We start from the raw sequence: 20983 nt of genomic DNA, 5'->3' as shown, positions 1-20983 counted from the left end.
TTTAGTGCGAGGGAACCCTTGAACAGGAATACAGGGTGGAAAGAAGGTGTGGGAAAGGACAAGACTTACGGAGGGGCATAGGGTAAATTAAATAAAAGAGAAGAAGAAGAAGACAAAAATCAAAAGGTAGTGATCTTACAGTGTGGCTATATTGTTGTAATGTTTCTGTTTCGTGCTGTCTGTCAGCTTATTTAATTGGGATAAAAAGAAAAGAGTGATTACAGAGAGTAGGTAAAGGGAAAATGTAATGTGTTAATAAGAATAGATGATGTTTGGGAAATAAAAATATGATCATATAGATGTAAACTGAAAGAAATTGGCGCAAAAACAATTTTCACTCAAAGTGGTAGTAAAACAAAGAAACAGAAAGGAACACTTTGAATTAAACATGAAATTCTGAAGTAGAAATAATATTTTCTTTTGAAATGTGCTTGAGCAAACTTTGTTTTATTTAGAATTTAGAAAAATATTTTTTACAGTGCAATATAGAATTTGATATTTGTTTACAAAGTTTATTCTATTACAAAAACTGAATGATATAATATCAATATTATAATATATAATGTAAAAATATTTTGTATCACGTGTGTGAATCACATTCTGAGTTTTTTTAACCTTATTAACACAACAAAAACCACTGTAGTAAATAAAAAAAGATTACTATTTTAGTTTTTCTTCTAACTACTCTTGTTACTTTGCATTTCTTTGTAATATTTTGTGAAATCTAGCAATTTCTAAATAAAATTCTCAGCGTAAATCACACAGTTGTATTTTTCAGTGAAACACACACACACTGTAATATTCATCTTCTTCTTTAAATTGTTCTTACTGTATGAATGATAATGTTTTTTAAATATATTTCTTTTGGATGTGTGAAAAAAGAATATAAATGGTTTATAGAAATATATTTGTTTTTGACTAACCAAAAATTATTTAATCCTCAACCAACACTTTTAAATGGCTTAAACTATTAGGTGAAATCAGTTTAGAAATCTACAACTGCAGTTAAGATATATACGTACAATTGCAAAAGCAAGTAACACTTCCAGGAAACAATGGTGAAATGAGAATGCACTATTGGTCTCCAAAAAATGAGGTATCATTTTAGAAGAACCCATTACTACATAAAATACAGATATCTGAGGGATTGTAATGCATAAAAAGAGCATAGATGTGTCTTAACAGAACTGTATTGAACAGAACATGGCCACTATATATCATTGTTATAGTCTCTTGACTGAATGAGTGTTGAATGGGTCATTATGATATTCAGAGGAACAGTTGTCTTTTGAAGGTGTCCATTACTTCAGATTTCCAAGGAATCGATCCTGAGTCATTTGCTGGGAATAATGCCTGCGGTCATAGAGTGGGAGTCAGTGCATCATTTGCATAACGTCAGCTCACCAGTGACTTTACAGAAAAATCTGGCCATGCTGTCAGGCAATACATTTAGAATTCAACCCACAGACATACAAGTAAGGCGGATCTATATCACAGCCACTCTGAAAGGCACTGCTGAAGAGTTGACCTATGTTACTTATAAGTGCCCGGTTCTTGAAAAAGGACCCGGAAGTAGTGGACAGACTTGGTCATTTGATAAGCACACTCACAGTGTCTGATAAATGGGAGTGTGCATCTGACATAATATTCAAACATAATTAAATTAAATAAATAAAAAAATATAATAATTAAATAATACAAAATTACATAAAATAATGTAAAACAGCCCAGGGAGGTATTTGAATGAATTTGTAAATGTTTATTGGAGAACACATAAAACATACATATCATAAAATATCTCAAAAGTAAACCTTCCACCATTGGCTGTGAAGTAAAGTATGACATTGTAGCATTATATGGCAACCAAACACTCTCATCAGATACAGTATATAACAGATTCAATATCAATAAAAATGAAATTAAACAGAAAAATGTAATGGGCTGAATAGAATAGAAAGTACATTTTATTTATGGAAATCATTTGATGTCTTTTTGGTAAATTGGTTTGGAAGACATTGAACACAATGCCAGAAGAACTAAGCCCATAGATGAACTCTTTATGGACACCATCTATGGAATTCAGTTCTCAGGGCTTTAGTGCTCCAGACGAACTTTGTCAGCATTAACTGAACAGGAATCTTTCAAAATCACAATCATTTAGTAATGCTGTTGCCACGGTGTGTTTTAAAATGGTTATTTCAACTAAAACTGTGTCCAATCAGTAACCCAAACCTGAAAACTTCTGGAAGCTTTCAAAAAATACACGAACAAACAACCAAGAAGCCCTGTTTATTAGAAAATTACAGAGTTCAGGACTCTTGATACACTTTTACTGCTGTCGTTTTACTTGAACAAGAGAAACACAGCTGATAAAGTAATAGGTGTATCTCTGCGAAGGCAAGAGGGTTAGTAACTCACCTCACGTTTTTGTCTTAATGTTATCTCCATCACATATTTGTTTAATGTTTGATCATTACTTAAATTCAGCAAAAAAGCATTGAACTTCATGCCCTTAACTGAGAACCTGCCACACCTGAGGACTTTCAGGAAACTGTCTCTTCCCAATAAACAGCACTGAACCAGTCAAACTGCCCTGGTGGGTGCACAGTTGGAAACCCCCTCTGAAGTCCCAGATTTCGCTTTTTTATATACAATGCTCTGATGAACAACGTGTCACATTTTTTAAATTGATATAAAACTACATTTGTAGAAGCTCACAGCTTTGACATCATTATTAAATTATTCGAAATTTCACGAAAACACAATATTGAGATTTTATGTAAGTAAGATTATTTTTAACCACCACACATCTCTCACAATTAATTTTACAAGTTCAAACATTTATTTATGACATTTATGTCATACTAAACATCCATTACTTATCTGATAAGGAGAGAGGCATTCTTATCCCAGCTTGTCAACATCAACTTCATATCTCTTGCTCCTGTGTGTCTATGACTATCATGGATCAAGCTGTTGCTTTCAAATCCACAATCCTTATTTGCCTTTACAGTCTCCAGCAACTCACATGTAAAGCCAGAGATGAGCGGAGTTCTTGTGACCTCTGAATATGACTTCTGTATTCTCTCAGTTTAAATATCTCTCTCTCTCTCTCTCTCTCTCTCTCTCTCTCTGTTTTTATCTCCCTCTTACATTCACTCACTCACTCACAGTACCGTAAGCCTGCAATCACTTCCCAGTAAGAAGGAAGCAGTGGGAGGGAGTCTCCCGCCCCCTCATAATGAATCAATGCAAAGCGCTTCTGAGGAAAAACATCTCACTGGTTCAGCCCTCTATTCCCATAAAACAAAAAAGGGAAAAAGGGAGACGGAGGAAAAAAAAGGGCTTGTCAGAGAAGGAACCAGGAATTCCCCTCATTGCAAAAGAGCAGTTTCATGACAAGAGCAGTGACTTAGCAGAGACAGACAGCAACGACGCTGCCGTGTTTCCATAAAGGAAATGGAAATGGCACATTTGGAACCTACATTTGCAATCTCATGTTTACATGTGCTAAAGTCTCTGACAAAAATAGTTAAAAGTTGTCATATGGAATTTTCTGCTGACTGATACATGTATATTTCATCATAATGAGGTGTGGTGTTAAAACCATGAATACAGTTGTTCCACTCCCCACACTACTTCCATCTATCGCTTACTGTAAAATGAAGTCAGTGAGCATTTCACACCCTCCTTACCGAAGCACGTAGTTTCATTGATGGTTCAGTGTTTAAGCTGCTGCCTTGTGTGGATATGATGGTTGTTTTTCATTATTTTCATTTTGTGTCTAAAGGAAACATCAGATCAGTTACTAATATTGTGATGGAAATAATATATTTAGGGTGAAATGAGAACTATTGGCATTTGGTAACTTACAACCTTTACCTTAAATGATTGGTTCATCCATTTTTTTTTTAATCTCTCAGTATTTACTTGTTCACACAATATAAGTCAAAGGGGTCCAATGTTGTTCTGGAACCACTGACTTTGATAGTCAAAAACAGTCTAGGAAGTATTGTGAAAGAAATTCATGCAGGTTTGGAATGACACCAGGATGAGTAAATGATGACTGAATTTTCATTTCGGGATGAGCTGTACTTCCTAAAAAAAGACACAGACTGAGAAGGAGTGAGGATAGGGTCAAACCATCCATGTGCAATGACTTAAAAGCTGACGGCCACAATAAGGGGAATCTACTTTCAGAGCAAATCCTTCTGCTGGTGGGATAAGTTGCAATTGACATTTTGCACAGACTTCAGAAACAGACCTGGCTTTCATGCTGCTGTTTGAACACAGGGGAAATTGCCTGCAAAGGTCACTGAGCCCATTTCCTCTCCCCCTTGCTCACAGAGACTCAGACCTTTACAGCACCCACTGCTTTTTACCTGCACTGTATTATAATAGTTACCATTCTCAAACGCTTAATGTGTGTGTTCTACTTAGGTGAGGGTTATTAAAGGTCAGCGTTCAATGTATTTTCTTCCTCCGTGTACAGTCTCTGGTATGATGATGCCTTCCCAAAAACCTGTGTCACAGTTGAGATGCATGACTAAGAAGAAAGCAACGATTGCTGAAATTAGCAGAAGTGGACGTTGCCTTTATTTCCTGTAAACTACTTGTGCAAAATAGATTGATGTGGTTGCAGAAGTTCTATTGCTATCTTTTTTTTTTTTAAACATACAGTTGTCAGGCCATTGAAGAACTTGTATGTAGGCTACTTAAATTATCCTATTCTAAAACCCTTTCATGAGTTGTTACAATGAGTTGTTAAAATGCTATTCTCAGCCAGAATTCATGTTAAATATGTCAATTTACTTTATTTTTTAATTGTTATTATTTCTGACCATTTTTTTAATTACACAGCATTTTTTGGAAATGCAGTTTACTTAATTCATGTCTTGATGTCAATGTACTTACTTATTGCCAGTATCTTTTTTTTTTTTTAAAGAACACTATTGTAATTAAATAAAAGGGGAACCCTGGAAATGTTTAGATGACTTTACAAAAGTTATGTAGATTAAAAATGTAAATTAACAGGTGAAAAAATAAAGTGTAGAGGAGCGATTGAAAACACAAACATTCATTTTTGAATTTTTTAAATGTCTGAATTAATTTCTAGCGTTATTCAATATTTGCTTGGTTATGACTAAAGCTCACATGAATCTGATTCAAAAATCTGACTAAAACTAGTTTCGTTGGAAGATTCCTTCATTAAAAAAGAATGCATGCCATACAGTGAAATGAAATGAGGTTATAGCAAAAAAAGGAAGGCACAGACTCCAGCTCTGCCATAAAGTCAGAAACAAATGAGCAGTCCTACTTACATTTGTACAGCATTACACTGAGAAAATGCAGTTGTTGTGGTTTGTGTGTGTGTGTGTGTGTGTGTGTTATGTTTAATGTGAATGGAGGGGAATGAGGAAGCAGGAAGTATTGTATAAAACAGAAATTCATTCAATAACTTGAAAAAAAACATTAAAAAATTCAGTATTTGAATACAGAATAAAATGATGGGCATTTATATTCAGTACAGCCAAGAGTGGATAAAGGTTTATGATAAGATCAGAAGAGAAGAAAATAAGTACACATAAGATTTTTTTAGCTTGTAACAATAGCAGAACTGTTTTGTGCTAATCAGATCCCTTTAGGTTCCACAAAGAACTACGTGTAGTATAGAACCTTGTCTGAATACACAAATTAAATATTGACATTGAACATTAATTAATACATAATGAGATACAACATAAAACACAAACACAAAATTGATGCAATGAAGGCCAAGTCCCACTGAAATATCTTTACTATCCTCTATGATACATCTACGTCCATCATTATGTGTATTTTGAAATTGAGAGGCATTTTTACTCAGTGCATCTCTTTCATTTTGTTAAGTAAAAGCAATTAAAGTATGAAGGCCAAAATGGGCAGTATGTGAGCCCTTCACAATGTTAAAAGGAAAAGTGATTAAAAAAAAAAGGTCATGGTACAGCTTTAGCTTTTTGTGTCTGGTCATGTTTATGCATCAAACTATAGCTAACAATATGGATCATAAATGCAACATCTCTATCACTTGCTTAGTGGAGAAGAGGAGTCCTCTCACCGGAGCTGGTCCCACTCACATGTTCTGTGAAAAAAACTGAAACGAGAAAAAAGACATTAAATGGTCTGAAACTTGTTGAGAGTGTGACAGTCTGTGTAGACGGACTGTTGAGCTCCAGAGAGTCAATAATGAGTATTTATTTATTTTATTAAATCACATTAGAATAAAACTGTTCTTCACAACAGCATGGATTTAGAAACAGCTACAATTAACATTAAATAGTCTTTAAAAATAAAATAAAATGTAATTTGATTAAAACATTAAAAAAAAACAAAGAAACATCACAACAAAACTGCTACAGTTCCTAAAGTTAAATATTTGAATTGGACAGTTATATATGGAGAATGAAGAATTAATATAATAGTAATTTTGTAATATAGTTTTTCTTCGCTCTGGACTCTGGGGAGGATGAGGACTAGTCTCCGGAAGGAAACAGTGGTTGAAACAATCGGTGGCGGTAATGTGCTAGTGTAGTTTGCTATCCGCCGTTCAAAACACCCACGAAGAAGACGGGGAGCACGGGAAGTCTGTTTACAGTTGACGGTAGTTTGTAAACAGTTTGCGGTCGTGCCAGGTGTGGAAACGGTGTATTTCTCGAGGATGAATTGTGCGGAGCCGCTTTTGTTTTAAGACGAATAACCCGAGGTGCTACGATGCTTCAAACACACACTGGAGGTCTTTAAAAATACGTTACATTGGGATGAAAAAAGCGATAGTCTGTGTTAATTTACACTATATAATAAGATTATTTTAGCTGGTCTCCCAGCCTGTCTTCATCCGAAAAGTTTTTCAGAGCAGGAAGGGACTTCTAGACTGGCTTAAGATGTCATAGATGCAGAAATGAGCATTAAGTCTTTTTGAAAAATGTCCTTGTTTTTATTCCCACAGTTTTCACATTGGATCATCTGATTGGCCAGACCGAGCAACGTCCTTTACATTTTCAAGAGGAGCAGAATTAAAGAGCATGCTCTGAAGACAAATGCCATGATGTGACAGCCTTCCTGCATGGTACTGGTGGTTATTTTGTCTGTGTTAAGATGCCTCGACTAGAGGAGGTAGCTAATGTCGTCTTCAGGGTGCCCAGCATCTTGGTGTTGGATACGCTGTATAAATGTGACATTGACAGCTTCACGGATCATCTCAAAGCGAGGACAGAAGACATGCTCTTCAAGTACAAATATGTCATCTGGAACATTTATTACTTGGGTAAATACTATGAGATCATTATGAGCCATTACATTGTAGTATTGGCTAACTATTTAATATGTGACATTGTTGTTGGCTTGTCCTGCAGGTCTCATAGTGAGCGCCATGGTGCTGCTGTTGCCTCTTAAGCATATTATCCAGTTGTACCTGCATGGTCTCTGTGCCCTGCTACTTTACATGGGTCATCATATTGTCAGGTGAAAATAACAATGTATTTTGGGTCAATTTTATTTTCTTAAATATGTGAATAAAGTTATCACTTTGTCTGTCAGTAGGTTTTTCAAATGGTTTTGTTGTGTTAACAGAGATTATGTAAGAGATGAAGCTCAGTATGGGTATGATGGTGCGCTCTTTCTGGATTCTCCGGCACTGAACCGTTTCGTGACTGCACTCACCAGTAAGTTTCACAACCCTTATAGTGATGCCAAAAAGTACTTAGACCTTAAAGGTATTAAGCTTTTTGGCAAACATATAGTTTACTAGCTTTTTTGCTAAACATATTCCACAAAGTCTGACAATCAATTGATGGAGGCATTGTCTCCTCTTACTTGACTTTCCCCCATTTATTTTCAATTACACCCCGACCAAACTCACCAAGAACTTGATTAGCAATTAAAATATTATATATAAATTGCAAAGTTTACTTAGAAAGAGTACACCTCCTTAAAATGATAACTTAAGTGCTTAAGAGAGGGTGCAAGAAAAAGTGTTTTCTGTCATGCAATTTTTGTATTTTGATTATGTGTATATCAGTCCTGATTATGACTCTCTTTAACAATATATGTATGTGTGTGTGTGTGTGTGTGTGTGTGATCACCTGCAGGTCAGATAATAGTCAGTACACTGTGTGCCTTCCTCATGCAGACTCGGCATGTGTGGCTGTTCTCAGCGCACTTGCTCCCTCTTCTGGCGCGTGTGGTATCTGTCCGTCTAGACTGGCTCCTCACACTGTCCTCCGTGGCCTTGATGATCACAGGGGTCGAGGTCGCCGTCTTCCTCCTCGCTAACTTCTTTGTGCCGTACAGACTGGCCAGAGCTGCTTACAGAGAGATAATGGCGATTGAGGTAAAAAAACGAACACATACCAACACCCTTGCATCCCTGTTCACACATCGCCATCACAGATCTTCTTTTCTCAATCTCTGTTGTTTCTCTAGGTGACCGAGTTGCTCAGACTGATGGCAGTTGGAGTATCTGTCTGGCATGGCTTTGCTGTGCCTGTGTTGTTTAGTGTTTTCTGGTTTGTGCTGTTTGGAGTGCAACTTGTTACCAGTTATGGCACTGTCACTGCCGTCACACAGGGTCTGCTACTCTACTTCCTCACCAGGTAAACGGCAGGGTATTCAATCTCACTGAATGGCCAAATCAAATGTGAGGTGTATCTAATGTGCATGTGTTTTTCAGTGTTTCTGAATGCTGTGCTACCCCATACTCCCTGCTTGGCTTAACGTTTGTGGTGTCTTATACGGCACTGGGTCTTCTGAGTCTCTGTAAGGTCTATCTTGGAGGATTCAGTGCTCTCCAGAACCATAATGTCATGCACAGGTACGAGCAGATGGTGTCTGTTTACTGTGTGCATGTGTTTGTTCAGTTCAAGCGTTCATGTTTTTATATATTGTGGTAGGGGTGTGACAGAGGGAGCGACTCTGCTGCTGCTGGCCCTGCAGACTGGGTTGCTGGACATGGCAGCTCTACAGCGCTGCTTTCTGCTCTTTATCATCCTCTTCATCGTTCTCACATCTACTCTACAAAGCATGATTGAGATCACAGAGCCTGTTGTGTTGGGGCTCGGAGCTAGTAGAAACAGGTATGTGGTTCCATTTACAACCTGAAGAAATGACTATACTAATGACGGATTGGAGGTATGATATTGTGTATACCTGATGTACATGCAAGAAATGTGTTTATGAAATATGTCTGTTCTGTTATTGTTTCGCTACAACTGTTTTTTTTTTGTTTTTTTTTTTTTCGGGATTTATTGGTTAGTAGAAAATGCAAAAGTACAGCATTTAAATCTTTTCCAACATAATTGTTATTAAACATAATTGTAGTCTTTCCCTCTCTATATATATAATTTAGTTTATACTTTTATTTATTTAAAATTTGGATAAGAAAACAATTTAGTTAGTTATTTTCCACATTAACATGTTCAGTCTGAGAGTTTAACATTGTTTTTTTTTTTTTTTTTTTTTTTTTATGCTTGAGCAAATCCAATTTTTTCTTTCTGCATCCACAGAAGTGTGTGGAAGCACTTGCGTGGTTTATCTATGTGTGGATTTCTGCTGTTTTTTCCGGGATTCATGGCCTACAAGATCTCCCAGATTTTCAGCATGGATTTCTGGCTGCTGATCTTGGCCTCTAGCTGTATACTCACCTCACTGCAGGTACGCTCTGTTTTATGAACTCATTTGTTTCATTATTTATTTATTTATTTTGAGTGAGATCCCAGCATGCTGTGCTCCCTTTTATAGGTGACAGGCACTCTGCTGATCTACAGCCTGTTCATGGTGGAGGTCTGGCGCGGTGCTGCCCTGCCCGGCTTTGATGAGATTGTTTATTATGTGAATGGAGTGTGTCGGCTGCTGGAGTTTGCGGTGGCTGTATGTGTGGTGGCATACGGGGCTTGGGAGTCACTGTGGGGAGAGTGGAGCTGGATGGGAGCGTCGATCATTATCATTCACTCCTACTGCAATGTGTGGCTACGTGCCCAGTCTGGCTGGAAAAGCTTCTTGCTTAGACAGGAAGCTGCTCACAAAATCAGTGTACTTCCACGAGCCAGTGCAGAACAGCTGCAGGACCACAACGATGTCTGTGCCATCTGCTTCCAGGTCAGAACAAGCAAAAAGAGCAGGTGTTCTGCATGTAATAGTTAGTCATCAAGTTCTGTCCTCATGACCTTGACTTGCAACATACTCAAATGTGCTAGTAGAAGTTGTGAGGTGTTTTCATACTTACTGTAAAAAGGTGTGTATCATTCTGTAATTAAAAGTAATTAAAGGATTTAAAAATTATTAGGATTTATAAAAATAAAAAAAAAGGATTTTTAAAAATGACTGGAAAAACAGGAATAATGTGAAATATTACAATTGAAAATAAATGTTTCAATTTTATTATATTTTAAAATGAAATGTATTCCTGTGATGAATTTTCAGAAGCCATTACTCCAGTCTTCGGTGTCAAATGATCCTTCTGAAATCCTTCTAATATGCTGGTTTGCTAATCCAAAAACGCGCTGCTGCTTAATATTTTTGGGGAAGCTCTATGATACACTTTGAGGTGAACACTTTTATTTAACAAGGTTGCATTAAAATGATCGAATTGATAGTAAAGACATTTATAATGATAGAAAAGATTTTCTACTTCAAATAAATGCTGTTCATTTGTTCTGTCTATTCATCAAAGAATCCAGAAAAAAAGATGTAAAGTAGCTTCCACAAAATCTTGAGCAGCAAAAACTGTTTTCAGCATTGATCAAAATAAAAAATATTTATACGTAATTAATTAATAAGGTTACAATTTATAATGGGGAATGCACATTCACTATTAACTAAGAGTTTTCCCTCAATAAACTTCTAAAATGCTAATATTAATAGTAAGGTAGTTTAGGTATGGGGTAGGATTTAGGGATCTAAAATATAGTCATGCATGCACAATGAGACATTCATATGTGCTTTATAACTACTAATAAACAGCCAATATGCTCGTAACATGCATGCTAATCAGCAACTAGTTAATAGTGAGAAAAGACTGGAGTAGCGATGCTGGGAATTCAGGATTGCCCTCACAGGAATAAATTACATTTTAAATATATTCAAGTAGAAAACAGTTTCCTAACTCTACTGTTTTACATGTATTTTTGATCAAATAAATGCAAAAACAAAAATCTTGAATTACTTCAAACATCTGATAAGTAGTTAAATGATAACAGTATCTTCTGTAAACAAATGTAACTTTGCATCACTATGATGATGGTAATTTTTTTCTAACCTGCAGGATATGACATCAGCGGTGATCACATACTGTGGTCATTTCTTCCATGGCACCTGTTTGAGAAAGTGGCTTTATGTGCAAGAGACATGCCCCATGTGCCATTCCTCCATCAAACCCTCCTCAGCTAAACCCAAAGCTGCAGCAGATGAAGCTCCACCGACCCACCACCACCCACCTCCATCAGAGCAACCGCCTTCTCCAGACACCCATCAGCAGGAGGAGCAGGGATCACGGGTAGACAGTGTTTACTCTGCAGAGACCAGCTGTGATGAGTCTGACAATACAAACTCAGAGAGGACTTGCAGTAAGGAGAGTCTCCAACACTTGCACTGTGGCTCAAATGGTGATTCTGAAGGTGTGGCAAATACTGTACCCTTCTGCTTATCGGATGGAGACCCTGAAGTGGCTTCTCAGGAGCTTCGGGAAGCAGACTGAAAAGTAAGCTAAGTCAAAGAAGCATGCATCAGAGAAACTGCCATGCCAACAAGACAGACTGATAGAGGGAAAACACAGAGCAAAGCTCAGAGAAAGTGGGACGCACTGAAAGGTAGCCATAACAGCAGAGGGTTACAAAGGACTGTAGGTACTTCAGTTACCCTGAAGACTTTCTGCTGATTGTGTGCTTAGACTCAGACCTCAGCAGAATCAGATCATACTTACCAAATGATATTCATTTTGAAGAATCTTTTCTTGACATTTGTTAAGATGTAATGTTGGATGTTTCAGTTCTGAGGAAGACATGAAAAAATAGATGCATTACAAACAAATTTCAGTTATCAGTTAACTAATTCTGTATTTTTTGTGTGTGTAATTTGGGACTTTTCTGTTAGTTCAGATACAGGCTATGGTATGTGTGTGATGCAGGTCTGTTAATATCTGTGCCTCTGACCTTTCTGTTTGCTCCATTGTGTGCTTTTATTTAAACTGACATTATGAAGTTGTAATGAAGGATTCATGGTGATTGTTCTCTTAATTACATTATGGTTTGTGGATGAGTTCTGCCAGAATGAACGGATAAAAGACAGTCATTGAAGTTGTGAGTTGTGCATAAAGCAAAGACCCAGTTGAGGCTATGTTTAACAGAGCAGAAAATAATGATTAAAGACACACTGACTGAAAAGTTGTTTTACTCTTGCCTGGTTTCATTTAAAACTCAGTCTGTGTGATTTGAAGACAGTTCTGTGTCTAGTTCAATGTTTCTTCTTTTGCCTTAATGTTGTATTATGATTAAAATAACTTACATTAGTGCTGGCTGATGGATTTATTATTTGTATAGTTATATATTTAATTCACAGGTGCTTTAATAAATGGTGTTAAGGTTTTTGTTACTGTATTACCTATTTTGTCTACTTTGTCAGTGAACTTCTCCAGTATGTAGCACTTAGCAGCAGTATCCTGATGTCTAAAATCTGGTAATGTTATTTTTTGTGTATATGCACCATTGTAATACTACGTTATTCTTTGTACCTTGAAGCAGCATTTAAACATCCATTAATACGTTGATCATTGAACACAAGTTCATACAAGTAAAACAAAAAATCCCAAAGAACAGGGGGCCTCAAAATGATTTTAATTGATGAATTAAAATTATTTATTATAATACAATTTAAAAAAAAAACTAAAAATGTAGGTATTTCTTATTAGGTAGCCTAATTAAATGTATATATATATAGTACAGACCAAAAGTTTGGACACACCTTCTCATTCAAAGGGTTTTCTTTATTTTCATGACTATGACAATTGTAGAGTCACACTGAAGGCATCAAGGGCTATTTGACCAAGAAGGAGAGTGATGGGGTGCTGCGCCAGATGACCTGGCCTCCACAGTCACCGGACCTGAACCCAATCCAGATGGTTTAGGGGTGAGCTGGACCGCAGACAGAAGGCAAAAGGGCCAACAAGTGCTAAGCATCTCTCGGGGAACTCCTTCAAGACTGTTGGAAGACCATTTCAGGTGACTACCTCTTGAAGCTCATCAAGAGAATGCCAAGAGTGTGCAAAGCAGTAATCAAAGCAAAAGGTGGCTACTTTGAAGAACCTAGAATATGACATATTTTCAGTTGTTTCACACTTTTTTGTTATGTATATAATTCCTCATTGTGTTAATTCATAGTTTTGATGCCTTCAGTGTGAATCTACAATTTTCATAGTCATGAAAATAAAGAAAACTCTTTGAATGAGAAGGTGTGTCCAAACTTTTGGTCTGTACTGTATATAAAACTAATTATTAATAAACTACTGGGAAAAGGACTATACGATGGAATTATAATTTGATACCATCCTGGCCCTTTCACATATTTCCCCTGTTGCTGTTTAAATCTGTCATTGTGTAAGTTTCACTGCACCATGACCATCATCTTCACATTTAATCTCAGTTACCCGTAGGTCAAAATGAATCTATAATATCCAAGGAAGTACGAAAAAAGTTTCCGGATAATCCCTTTACGATTCTCCGTCGTGAAAAATTTTACGTGTTATTATTATTTATAATGTTTTTTAATTTTTGCAGTTTTTAGTGCTGCCAAGACTGTCCTCCAGCGCTCACGGTGGCGCTCGGCTCGTTATCACGGTTTGATTCGCTGTTTTCTCCGCAGTAGAAGAAGAAGCGGCTAACAACAACAAGCTCTCGACATCTTGTCAGCGCAGTCAAACTGAAAGAGAAGTGTACACACATCAGCTTCACACGCACCGACAGCGACCACGGCCTGTCTGTATTCACACTTCTGATTGCCATACCATTTTTTTAGACACTGAACGTAAGATATGTTTTTTGACATCCTGACATTTTTAATGTTACTTTTTATCTAAGAAGCTGGCTAGCTCTCAGGTTAGCTCACATTTTGAGAAAGAGCGAGGTTTAGGGCGCTAGTTATTGAGGAGCCACTAACGTTACACCCAGCGGGAGAAGATGGCGCTTAAACGAATCCATAAGGTGAGTGGGAAACTATCCAGTATAAATATACCAGCCAGACATATTATAAACCAGTGTATCATTAAATTATTTAGTTGTCTAGCAGCGGCTCGGCGTATTGTTTATAACGCGGGTGCCCTACTCAAGCGACGAACGATTCTTTTGTATGTTTATTAATAAGGATATCAAAAGTGTGTATATATATATATATATATATATATATATACATACGTCTGTGTATACAGTTTTAACGTGCCATTTTAAACGAGTGTGATAAGATCTTGACAGCCAATAATTATTTACGTAAGACAGTCTCGATGTCATTGGTGGCATTATAAAATGTTTAGAATATGTTTAACCTCACATCGATTAACTAATAATTAAAATAATTACTATAGTATTGGTATTTTGGATCGTGATGTGGACAGTACATTCTTACCATAGTTAGTTTTATGAATTGAAACGAAACAAAAAGTGTTTGTAAATATTAATAATTTTGTGATTAACCGTGTAAAACTTTGACATGTAGCCTTTTTAAAGGCGCTATTGAAAATAAAGTTTATTATAAGCCCTAAACGTTTTGACGTCGAGGTTCATTTGTATTCCTCATTTTGTTAGCTGACTGTAAGGTTTAATTTGGGATCCTAAATAGTGTTGTATCAGTGTGTTGCGAAGTTCAGACCTGTCTGTGGTTGTGCAATGCTACAGCTCTGGAGTGATGCCAGTTTTCTGTGATGAAATACCCCCAGGTGTCTCACAATTCAACAGTCATGTTGAAATCAAAATACACGTAGTGCTCTTGAAGTAGGGAGCGCAGAGGGACAAGCCTGTGGGCTCCTGCAGATTGTGTGCCAGCTCTTCTCCCTCATGACCCCTCTGGAGCTATAAATACACTGGGCTGCTAAACAGTCTATCTGCTGGTTTCATCTTGCTGTCACCACAGTGATAAAAGAGCAAAGCGCATTCATTATGGAGACCCTGTGTCTTTTCAGTAGTTTGTGCATTGCTTGTGTTTCATAAAACTCATTCTGACTTTTCCCTGTAGGAACTGAATGATTTGGCACGTGATCCTCCTGCACAGTGTTCAGCAGGTCCAGTGGGGGATGATGGTGAGATCCCAGACTCTTTACGTATATTGTGTGGTTTGTACAGCCATATGTATTTTCTGTAAACTGATGCTGTACATGCAATCTCTCCTGCAGTGTTCCACTGGCAGGCAACAATCATGGGGCCGGTGAGTACAACAAAACTTTGCTGTAGAAGCATGTCAATGAATACTATAATACTGACACAAAATGTACAATACGGTTCAAACGTTTGGTGTTGGTTGCATTTAAAAAAAAAAAGTTTTTGGAAGTCTTTTATGCTTGCAAAGGCTGCATTTATTTGATCAACAATACAGTAAAGACAGCAACATTTTGAATTTCAATATATATTAGTTTTGCATTTCAAAATATTTTAAATGTAATATTTTCCTGTGAAGCAAAATTACATTTTCAGTTCCACATGATCGTTCAGAAATCATTCTAATATGCCAACTATTAATGTTGAAAACGGTAATGCTGCTAAATATTTTTATAAACAGCATTTATTTGACGTTGATTTTTTTTGTAACATTCCTTTTGAAACTTTTTATAGTTTTAATGCATTCTTGAATAAAATTAATAATTTCTGAAAAAGATTTTTTAATTAAAAATTAAAAGAAAAAATCTTACTGACTCCAAACAATTTGAAACAGTAGTTTAAATGTACTAAAGATATTTTTTCCCCTTTTTTATTTAAAAACAGAATGAAAGTCCATATCAGGGTGGCGTTTTTTTCCTAACCATACACTTCCCAACAGATTACCCCTTCAAACCACCAAAGGTAAGAACTTTAAAAACAGCACAAAACACGTTTTTCTTTTTTTTGTTTGCCTGTAGGTGTGTATAAAATTTTTCTTTGTGTTAGGTTGCATTTACTACAAGAATCTACCATCCCAACATAAACAGTAACGGCAGCATCTGTCTGGACATCCTCAGGTCCCAGTGGTCTCCTGCTCTTACTATTTCTAAAGGTACACACACAATTATAGGTGTTTCTTTATTAGAAAATGCTTAGAAACAATTAGTCCTCATACTTGAAACAAATTAGGCGTATAATAGATAAATAAGGTAGCTCCAGTTGACTAATTTGATTGGACGAGTAATGTGATATTTTGTAGAATTGAATTCCCTGTGCTATATGTCAATGACGTGGTGTATGTGTCTACAAATTGTGCTCCTCTCTCTAGTTCTGCTGTCCATCTGCTCACTCTTATGTGACCCCAATCCAGACGACCCTCTTGTGCCAGAGATTGCCCGAATCTATAAAACAGACACAGAGAAGTAAGTACAACCTGAAGCACTACTGGTGTAAATGTAATTATTTTTAAATTCATAACATTCATGTTTACATATTTTTATTTAGCAAATTGTTCTTTTTTTGTATTTTGTTATCTTACACTTACATTTCATTTGAATTTGCTACATGTTTTTAAATCTAGAGAGTCTCAAAGATTTTTATAACTTTAATAAATTTAATATTATTTTTTCACTAGAGAAGCCAGTTACATTTACATTGCATGTTTGATCCAAAAAGCTTATTTGAATACAGTCAGCACCAAATTACAGCAGTTTATCAAAGATAATATCAGCATCAAACCTTCGTGTAATAACATTTGACTGTTGTCAAAAAAATAAATAAATGTGTAATAAATAAGGGTATCTTATGTCAGCCCTTTTTTCTAAGTGATGTGGTCGTAGGCATCATTTTAGGACAAGGTTTTTGTGAATAGAAAAACAGCTGTCAGAAAAGCAAGGACTTTTTTTTCTTCTAACAAACCATGCTCTATCAGGTATAATAGGATGGCAAAGGAATGGACAGAGAAATATGCCATGATGTAGGTGGAAGTCAACTCTGCATTGTGAATATTAGAGGTACTGTAGAGAGAGCGCTGCAAGCTGTTGCATCCGCTGTGTTGCAGCATGAGCGTGTGGCCACAGCAGGTGTGCATCACTAATACGCGCTATCATGTCTCCGGAAATGTCTGAGAAAAAGCACAGAATGCTTTCAAGTCAAAATTCAGATATGCGTTTGTCTTTTGCAAACGCAGCAGTGTTTTGTGATTTGTTAGGGTTTATTTAGTCCTGCATTCAACCTTACAGTAAGCATGGCTTTTAATCAGCCATAAGTCTTACAGCAGCATGATGTTTTGGTTAAGTAGGTGAAAAATGTTAGAGCTGTAAATTGTAGTGGCTGAGCGTTTTTGGTTTGTGTGAGCTAGTTGTATCCCTGCATGAGAGGCTTCAGGATGCTAGTAGAAATTTAGTATACATTAATTAAAAGATACTAGAGGCAAAACGTTTTGTTCATTTGAGATTTTGGGTTATTTGGTTTTTCATGTGTTCCGACTAGTGGAAAGAAAACAAACAGTATATTACACAGATTAAAAGTACTTTAAATATCTTTAGAGGAAGTTTTCTCAGAATTACTTTTTTTCCCCATTCACTGAGCAGTGGACTAACAAATACATTCACCAAACCTTACAACTTTATTCAATTTAAGGGCTTTTAGTTACAGAGGATCATGTATTATTCACCTGATTTTATTTAAGCAGTTATTCCTAAATACATGGTGATTTATTTATATGTATTGTTTGTGGCTGCTAACAGTATTTCCTGATTTACCTGGCTTTATGTTTCTGTTCAGTAAATTTATGTAAATAAGTGCATATTAAGATAATTTCAATATTTCGATTGAATAATTCTTAATCTAATCCATCAACTATAGTGATGTCTATTAGTTTTTTCTAAATTCATCTGGGGTGTCTTGCCTGAAATCTTCAAGTGAAAATGTTTTAAAGGGATAAACTGAAGTGCATTATAAATAAAGGAGGAAATACATAGTCATCAGAAGGGTTGGAAACTGAACTGCATTTTGGCTGCAAGGGTCACTTGATTTCAAATGTCTAATGCTTTTCTGTCCTCTTTGCAGATACAACAGAATAGCGCGGGAATGGACTCAGAAATATGCCATGTGATGTTGGCTGGACACATTTATACACTGTTTGTTCTCTCATGTTTTGGACACTGTTGCAAGACCATATTTCCCCATCTGTCTCTTATGGAGGCACAATCAAACAGGAATGCAGGCCTGCTCCTGGCCCTTCCGCACTACAAAGTCTTGAAATGGACCTCGCTAGTCTGATGGGAGTTCTTCCACTCTCAGCTCTGCATATCTCTGATCTTTACCAGTCAACTCCTCTCACTCCACAACACGTCATGCCTGTGTGACCCAAGTGTGTTCTCTCTTGAGCTGCTCGGAGAGACAATGTCTTTAGGTTGTTCTGCTTTTTTGAGGGCTTTACTCCTGGAGTGCATGCAGTCACAGGAGAAAAGGTCAGAAGTTGTACATCAGTGGTGAGAGATTGGGACTGATTCCTATAACCCGTTTGATTTTGTAAATATTTGCAACATTTTCTTGGCCTAGCTTTTCACAGCCGTGACACTGAGATACAATTCACTCGATTGGCTTTAATATCCATTTAAAATCCCGCTACTTTTTAATTTCAATAAATATGTATAACTCATAGCTGTGTGGTTGTTTTTCTATTTCAGTTTTACTATCTGTTCAGATTAACAGATTTTTTTATTTTTTTATTTTTTGTCTTCCACATATTGAATATGGAAAGTGGTTGTTGTTTATCACTTGAAATTAGCATTTGAGGTCATTAATCATTTAAAATGAATCATCTGATTATTAGTGTACTCGATAAGGTTTGGTTAGGACAAATAAATATTTATCTTAGATTTTTTTTATTGTAAGATATAGAACATAGCAAGTGATGAGAATTCAGATATGAAATGTTTTCTAATGAAACGTGGTCTTACATTTTAAACCGCATTTCAAGCGGAGTTTTGTTATTGAACGAATTTGTGTTTGAATCAATCTTATGAATCATTTTTCGTTCACTTCCTCGTTTTAAAGCGCGTGAATGCTTCCCTGCGCTCAAATCCATTAAAGGCCACATGTTTAAAAATAAATGATCAAATCAGTGAATTAATTCAAAAGAGCGTAGTTACGAAGAACACATTAGGTAGCAGTGCAGGCAAAATAAAAGCCCTCATAACTTCTCAAATAGCTAGTTGTTTTCGCTACAACATTTAATTAAACTTAATTTAAAGCATTGTTGCAATTCAATCATTATATTTAAATACAATTAATATACGTGTATTATTTTTGTAGAATATTTTACAATCACATTCCCAAAACTGAAACGCCACCGGATGTTTTTGCTTCCACGTGAGAGAGCAGCTGATCGTCCTCGTGCTGTTGATTTTATGCGGGAAGTACAGCAGCAAACACCGGGGCGGTGTGTTTATGGCTTAATAATATATAATTGACTTTGGTAGTGTCAAGTTTGCCATGACCAATAAACACAAATCATGTGGTATCGTCTTTTGGGTACTTTTACCTTTTAGTGTGCCTTTTTCCTGAAGTTGAGAGCTGCAGTCTGGGATAAAACAGACAGTTTAGTTATATAACAGACACATTTTTAAAGTAATTATTAACAGTCCAAACTCTGTGAAATGAATGTTCTCCATATTATAGGTATAATGATCTGGCCTACAGATGGATTTCACTTGACAGCTGGACTTACACTACATTATTCTCAGTACCTAGTCATGTTCGGTAACCCTCCAAGTCCAACTAAACCGGACCTCTGAATTGTAATATACATCTAGAGCAAGAATGTCAAGGATGTGGTGGTTTATCATAATATAATAACAATCATGTAATATATTTAGACAGGACCACAGATTGAAAACTGCTTTTTACAGAGGGAAAGGGAAAGCTGACGACAGTCTCTACTGTTTCTCTCAAAGGAGTCGCCATCGGAAAGATCTTCAGGATTTTGAAGTAACTGATTTGCTGAAGGATGAAGAGAATGTTCTCCAGGTGTGGATTATTTCAGCTGTGACATTCATCTCAGAGGAGTCATGCTCACACTGTATAGGAAGGACAGTGTCATGTTAACTTTATCAAACAATGTAACACCCAAAAAATGTTTTTTTTTTTTTTTTTTTTTTGGCTGAAGTACTGACTTTAAATGAGTATGTATCCAATTTACTGTATGTTTAATTAATTAAATAAAATAGTTAGTGGTTGAATTTTTGGTCTCATGGTGTATTCAGGCTCCAAGCTCATTTAGCTGAAACTGGGGTCATCTTTCCCCACTCTGGGTACATGAAAGAGAAGGGATTTTAGACATTAATATTGTATCAAAATAAATCAAGATAATATGCAAATCCCTCTTTCCTCCATATCCTTGTCCTGCTTCTCTCCATGTCTTTCTGTCTTTCTCTGTATCCAGACTCTGAACATTCAAGCTGTAATGTTGAAGTGGAATTCTTCGTTGACATTTTTGTCTCATCTAAGGGTCTCGTCCATCTGTCCATACCATTACTGCAGTCAGAGGCAGACTTTCAACTGTCTCTTACACCTGGACAGAGAAAAAAGTCCTTTGTCTTGCAGCTCAATCAGGTGAGATCAGTTCTAGTTAGCATGATTAGTACATTGCCTATCATTTTAACAAACATTTCAAAGGAAATGTCACATACATACTGTATATCAGTGGTAGTTTTTTTTTTTTTTTTTTTTTTAATATTATTATAGTTGAGGATACTATTTAATTAATGTTCTAATTTAGTTTTTATTTATCATTTTAATATGATGATAAATGATGTGTTCACTTTAAG

General features: G+C 36.3%; 2 protein-coding genes across 4 annotated transcripts; both read left to right on the top strand.

The window, feature by feature from the left end:
* Positions 1–6564: 6564 nt before the first annotated feature.
* On the top strand, positions 6565–12538 carry LOC113112817 (RING finger protein 145-like). Of its 2 annotated transcripts, none has more exons than XM_026278699.1 (11): positions 6565–6742; positions 6986–7303; positions 7392–7500; positions 7609–7700; positions 8127–8368; positions 8461–8630; positions 8708–8848; positions 8928–9110; positions 9540–9687; positions 9775–10131; positions 11297–12538. In XM_026278699.1, exons 2-11 carry the CDS (start codon positions 7135–7137, stop codon positions 11726–11728), a joined length of 2043 nt encoding a protein of 680 aa, XP_026134484.1. In that variant the 5' UTR covers positions 6565–6742; positions 6986–7134; the 3' UTR covers positions 11729–12538. The 2 variants fall into 2 exon arrangements, with proteins under 2 accessions (XP_026134484.1, XP_026134483.1); XM_026278698.1 differs by having other exon boundaries at positions 6565–6772.
* A 1361-nt stretch (positions 12539–13899) lies between these two features.
* Positions 13900–18813, top strand: LOC113112815 (ubiquitin-conjugating enzyme E2 D2-like). 2 transcript variants are annotated; one of them, XM_026278696.1, is made up of 8 exons: positions 13900–14225; positions 15250–15313; positions 15407–15438; positions 15993–16070; positions 16155–16260; positions 16477–16570; positions 17080–17161; positions 18219–18813. In XM_026278696.1, the coding sequence occupies exons 1-7, from the start codon at positions 14202–14204 to the stop codon at positions 17126–17128; spliced, it is 447 nt and encodes a 148-aa protein (XP_026134481.1). In that variant the 5' UTR covers positions 13900–14201; the 3' UTR covers positions 17129–17161; positions 18219–18813. The 2 variants fall into 2 exon arrangements, with proteins under 2 accessions (XP_026134481.1, XP_026134482.1); XM_026278697.1 differs by lacking the exon at positions 17080–17161.
* The last annotated feature ends 2170 nt before the right edge of the window (positions 18814–20983 follow it).

This window comes from Carassius auratus, chromosome 13 (genome assembly GCF_003368295.1).
Source record: "Carassius auratus strain Wakin chromosome 13, ASM336829v1, whole genome shotgun sequence".
In the NCBI taxonomy this organism is placed as follows: Eukaryota; Metazoa; Chordata; class Actinopteri; order Cypriniformes; family Cyprinidae; genus Carassius; species Carassius auratus.
Note: the sequence above shows the minus strand (reverse complement) of the source record. Positions and strands in the feature narration are given on the sequence as shown.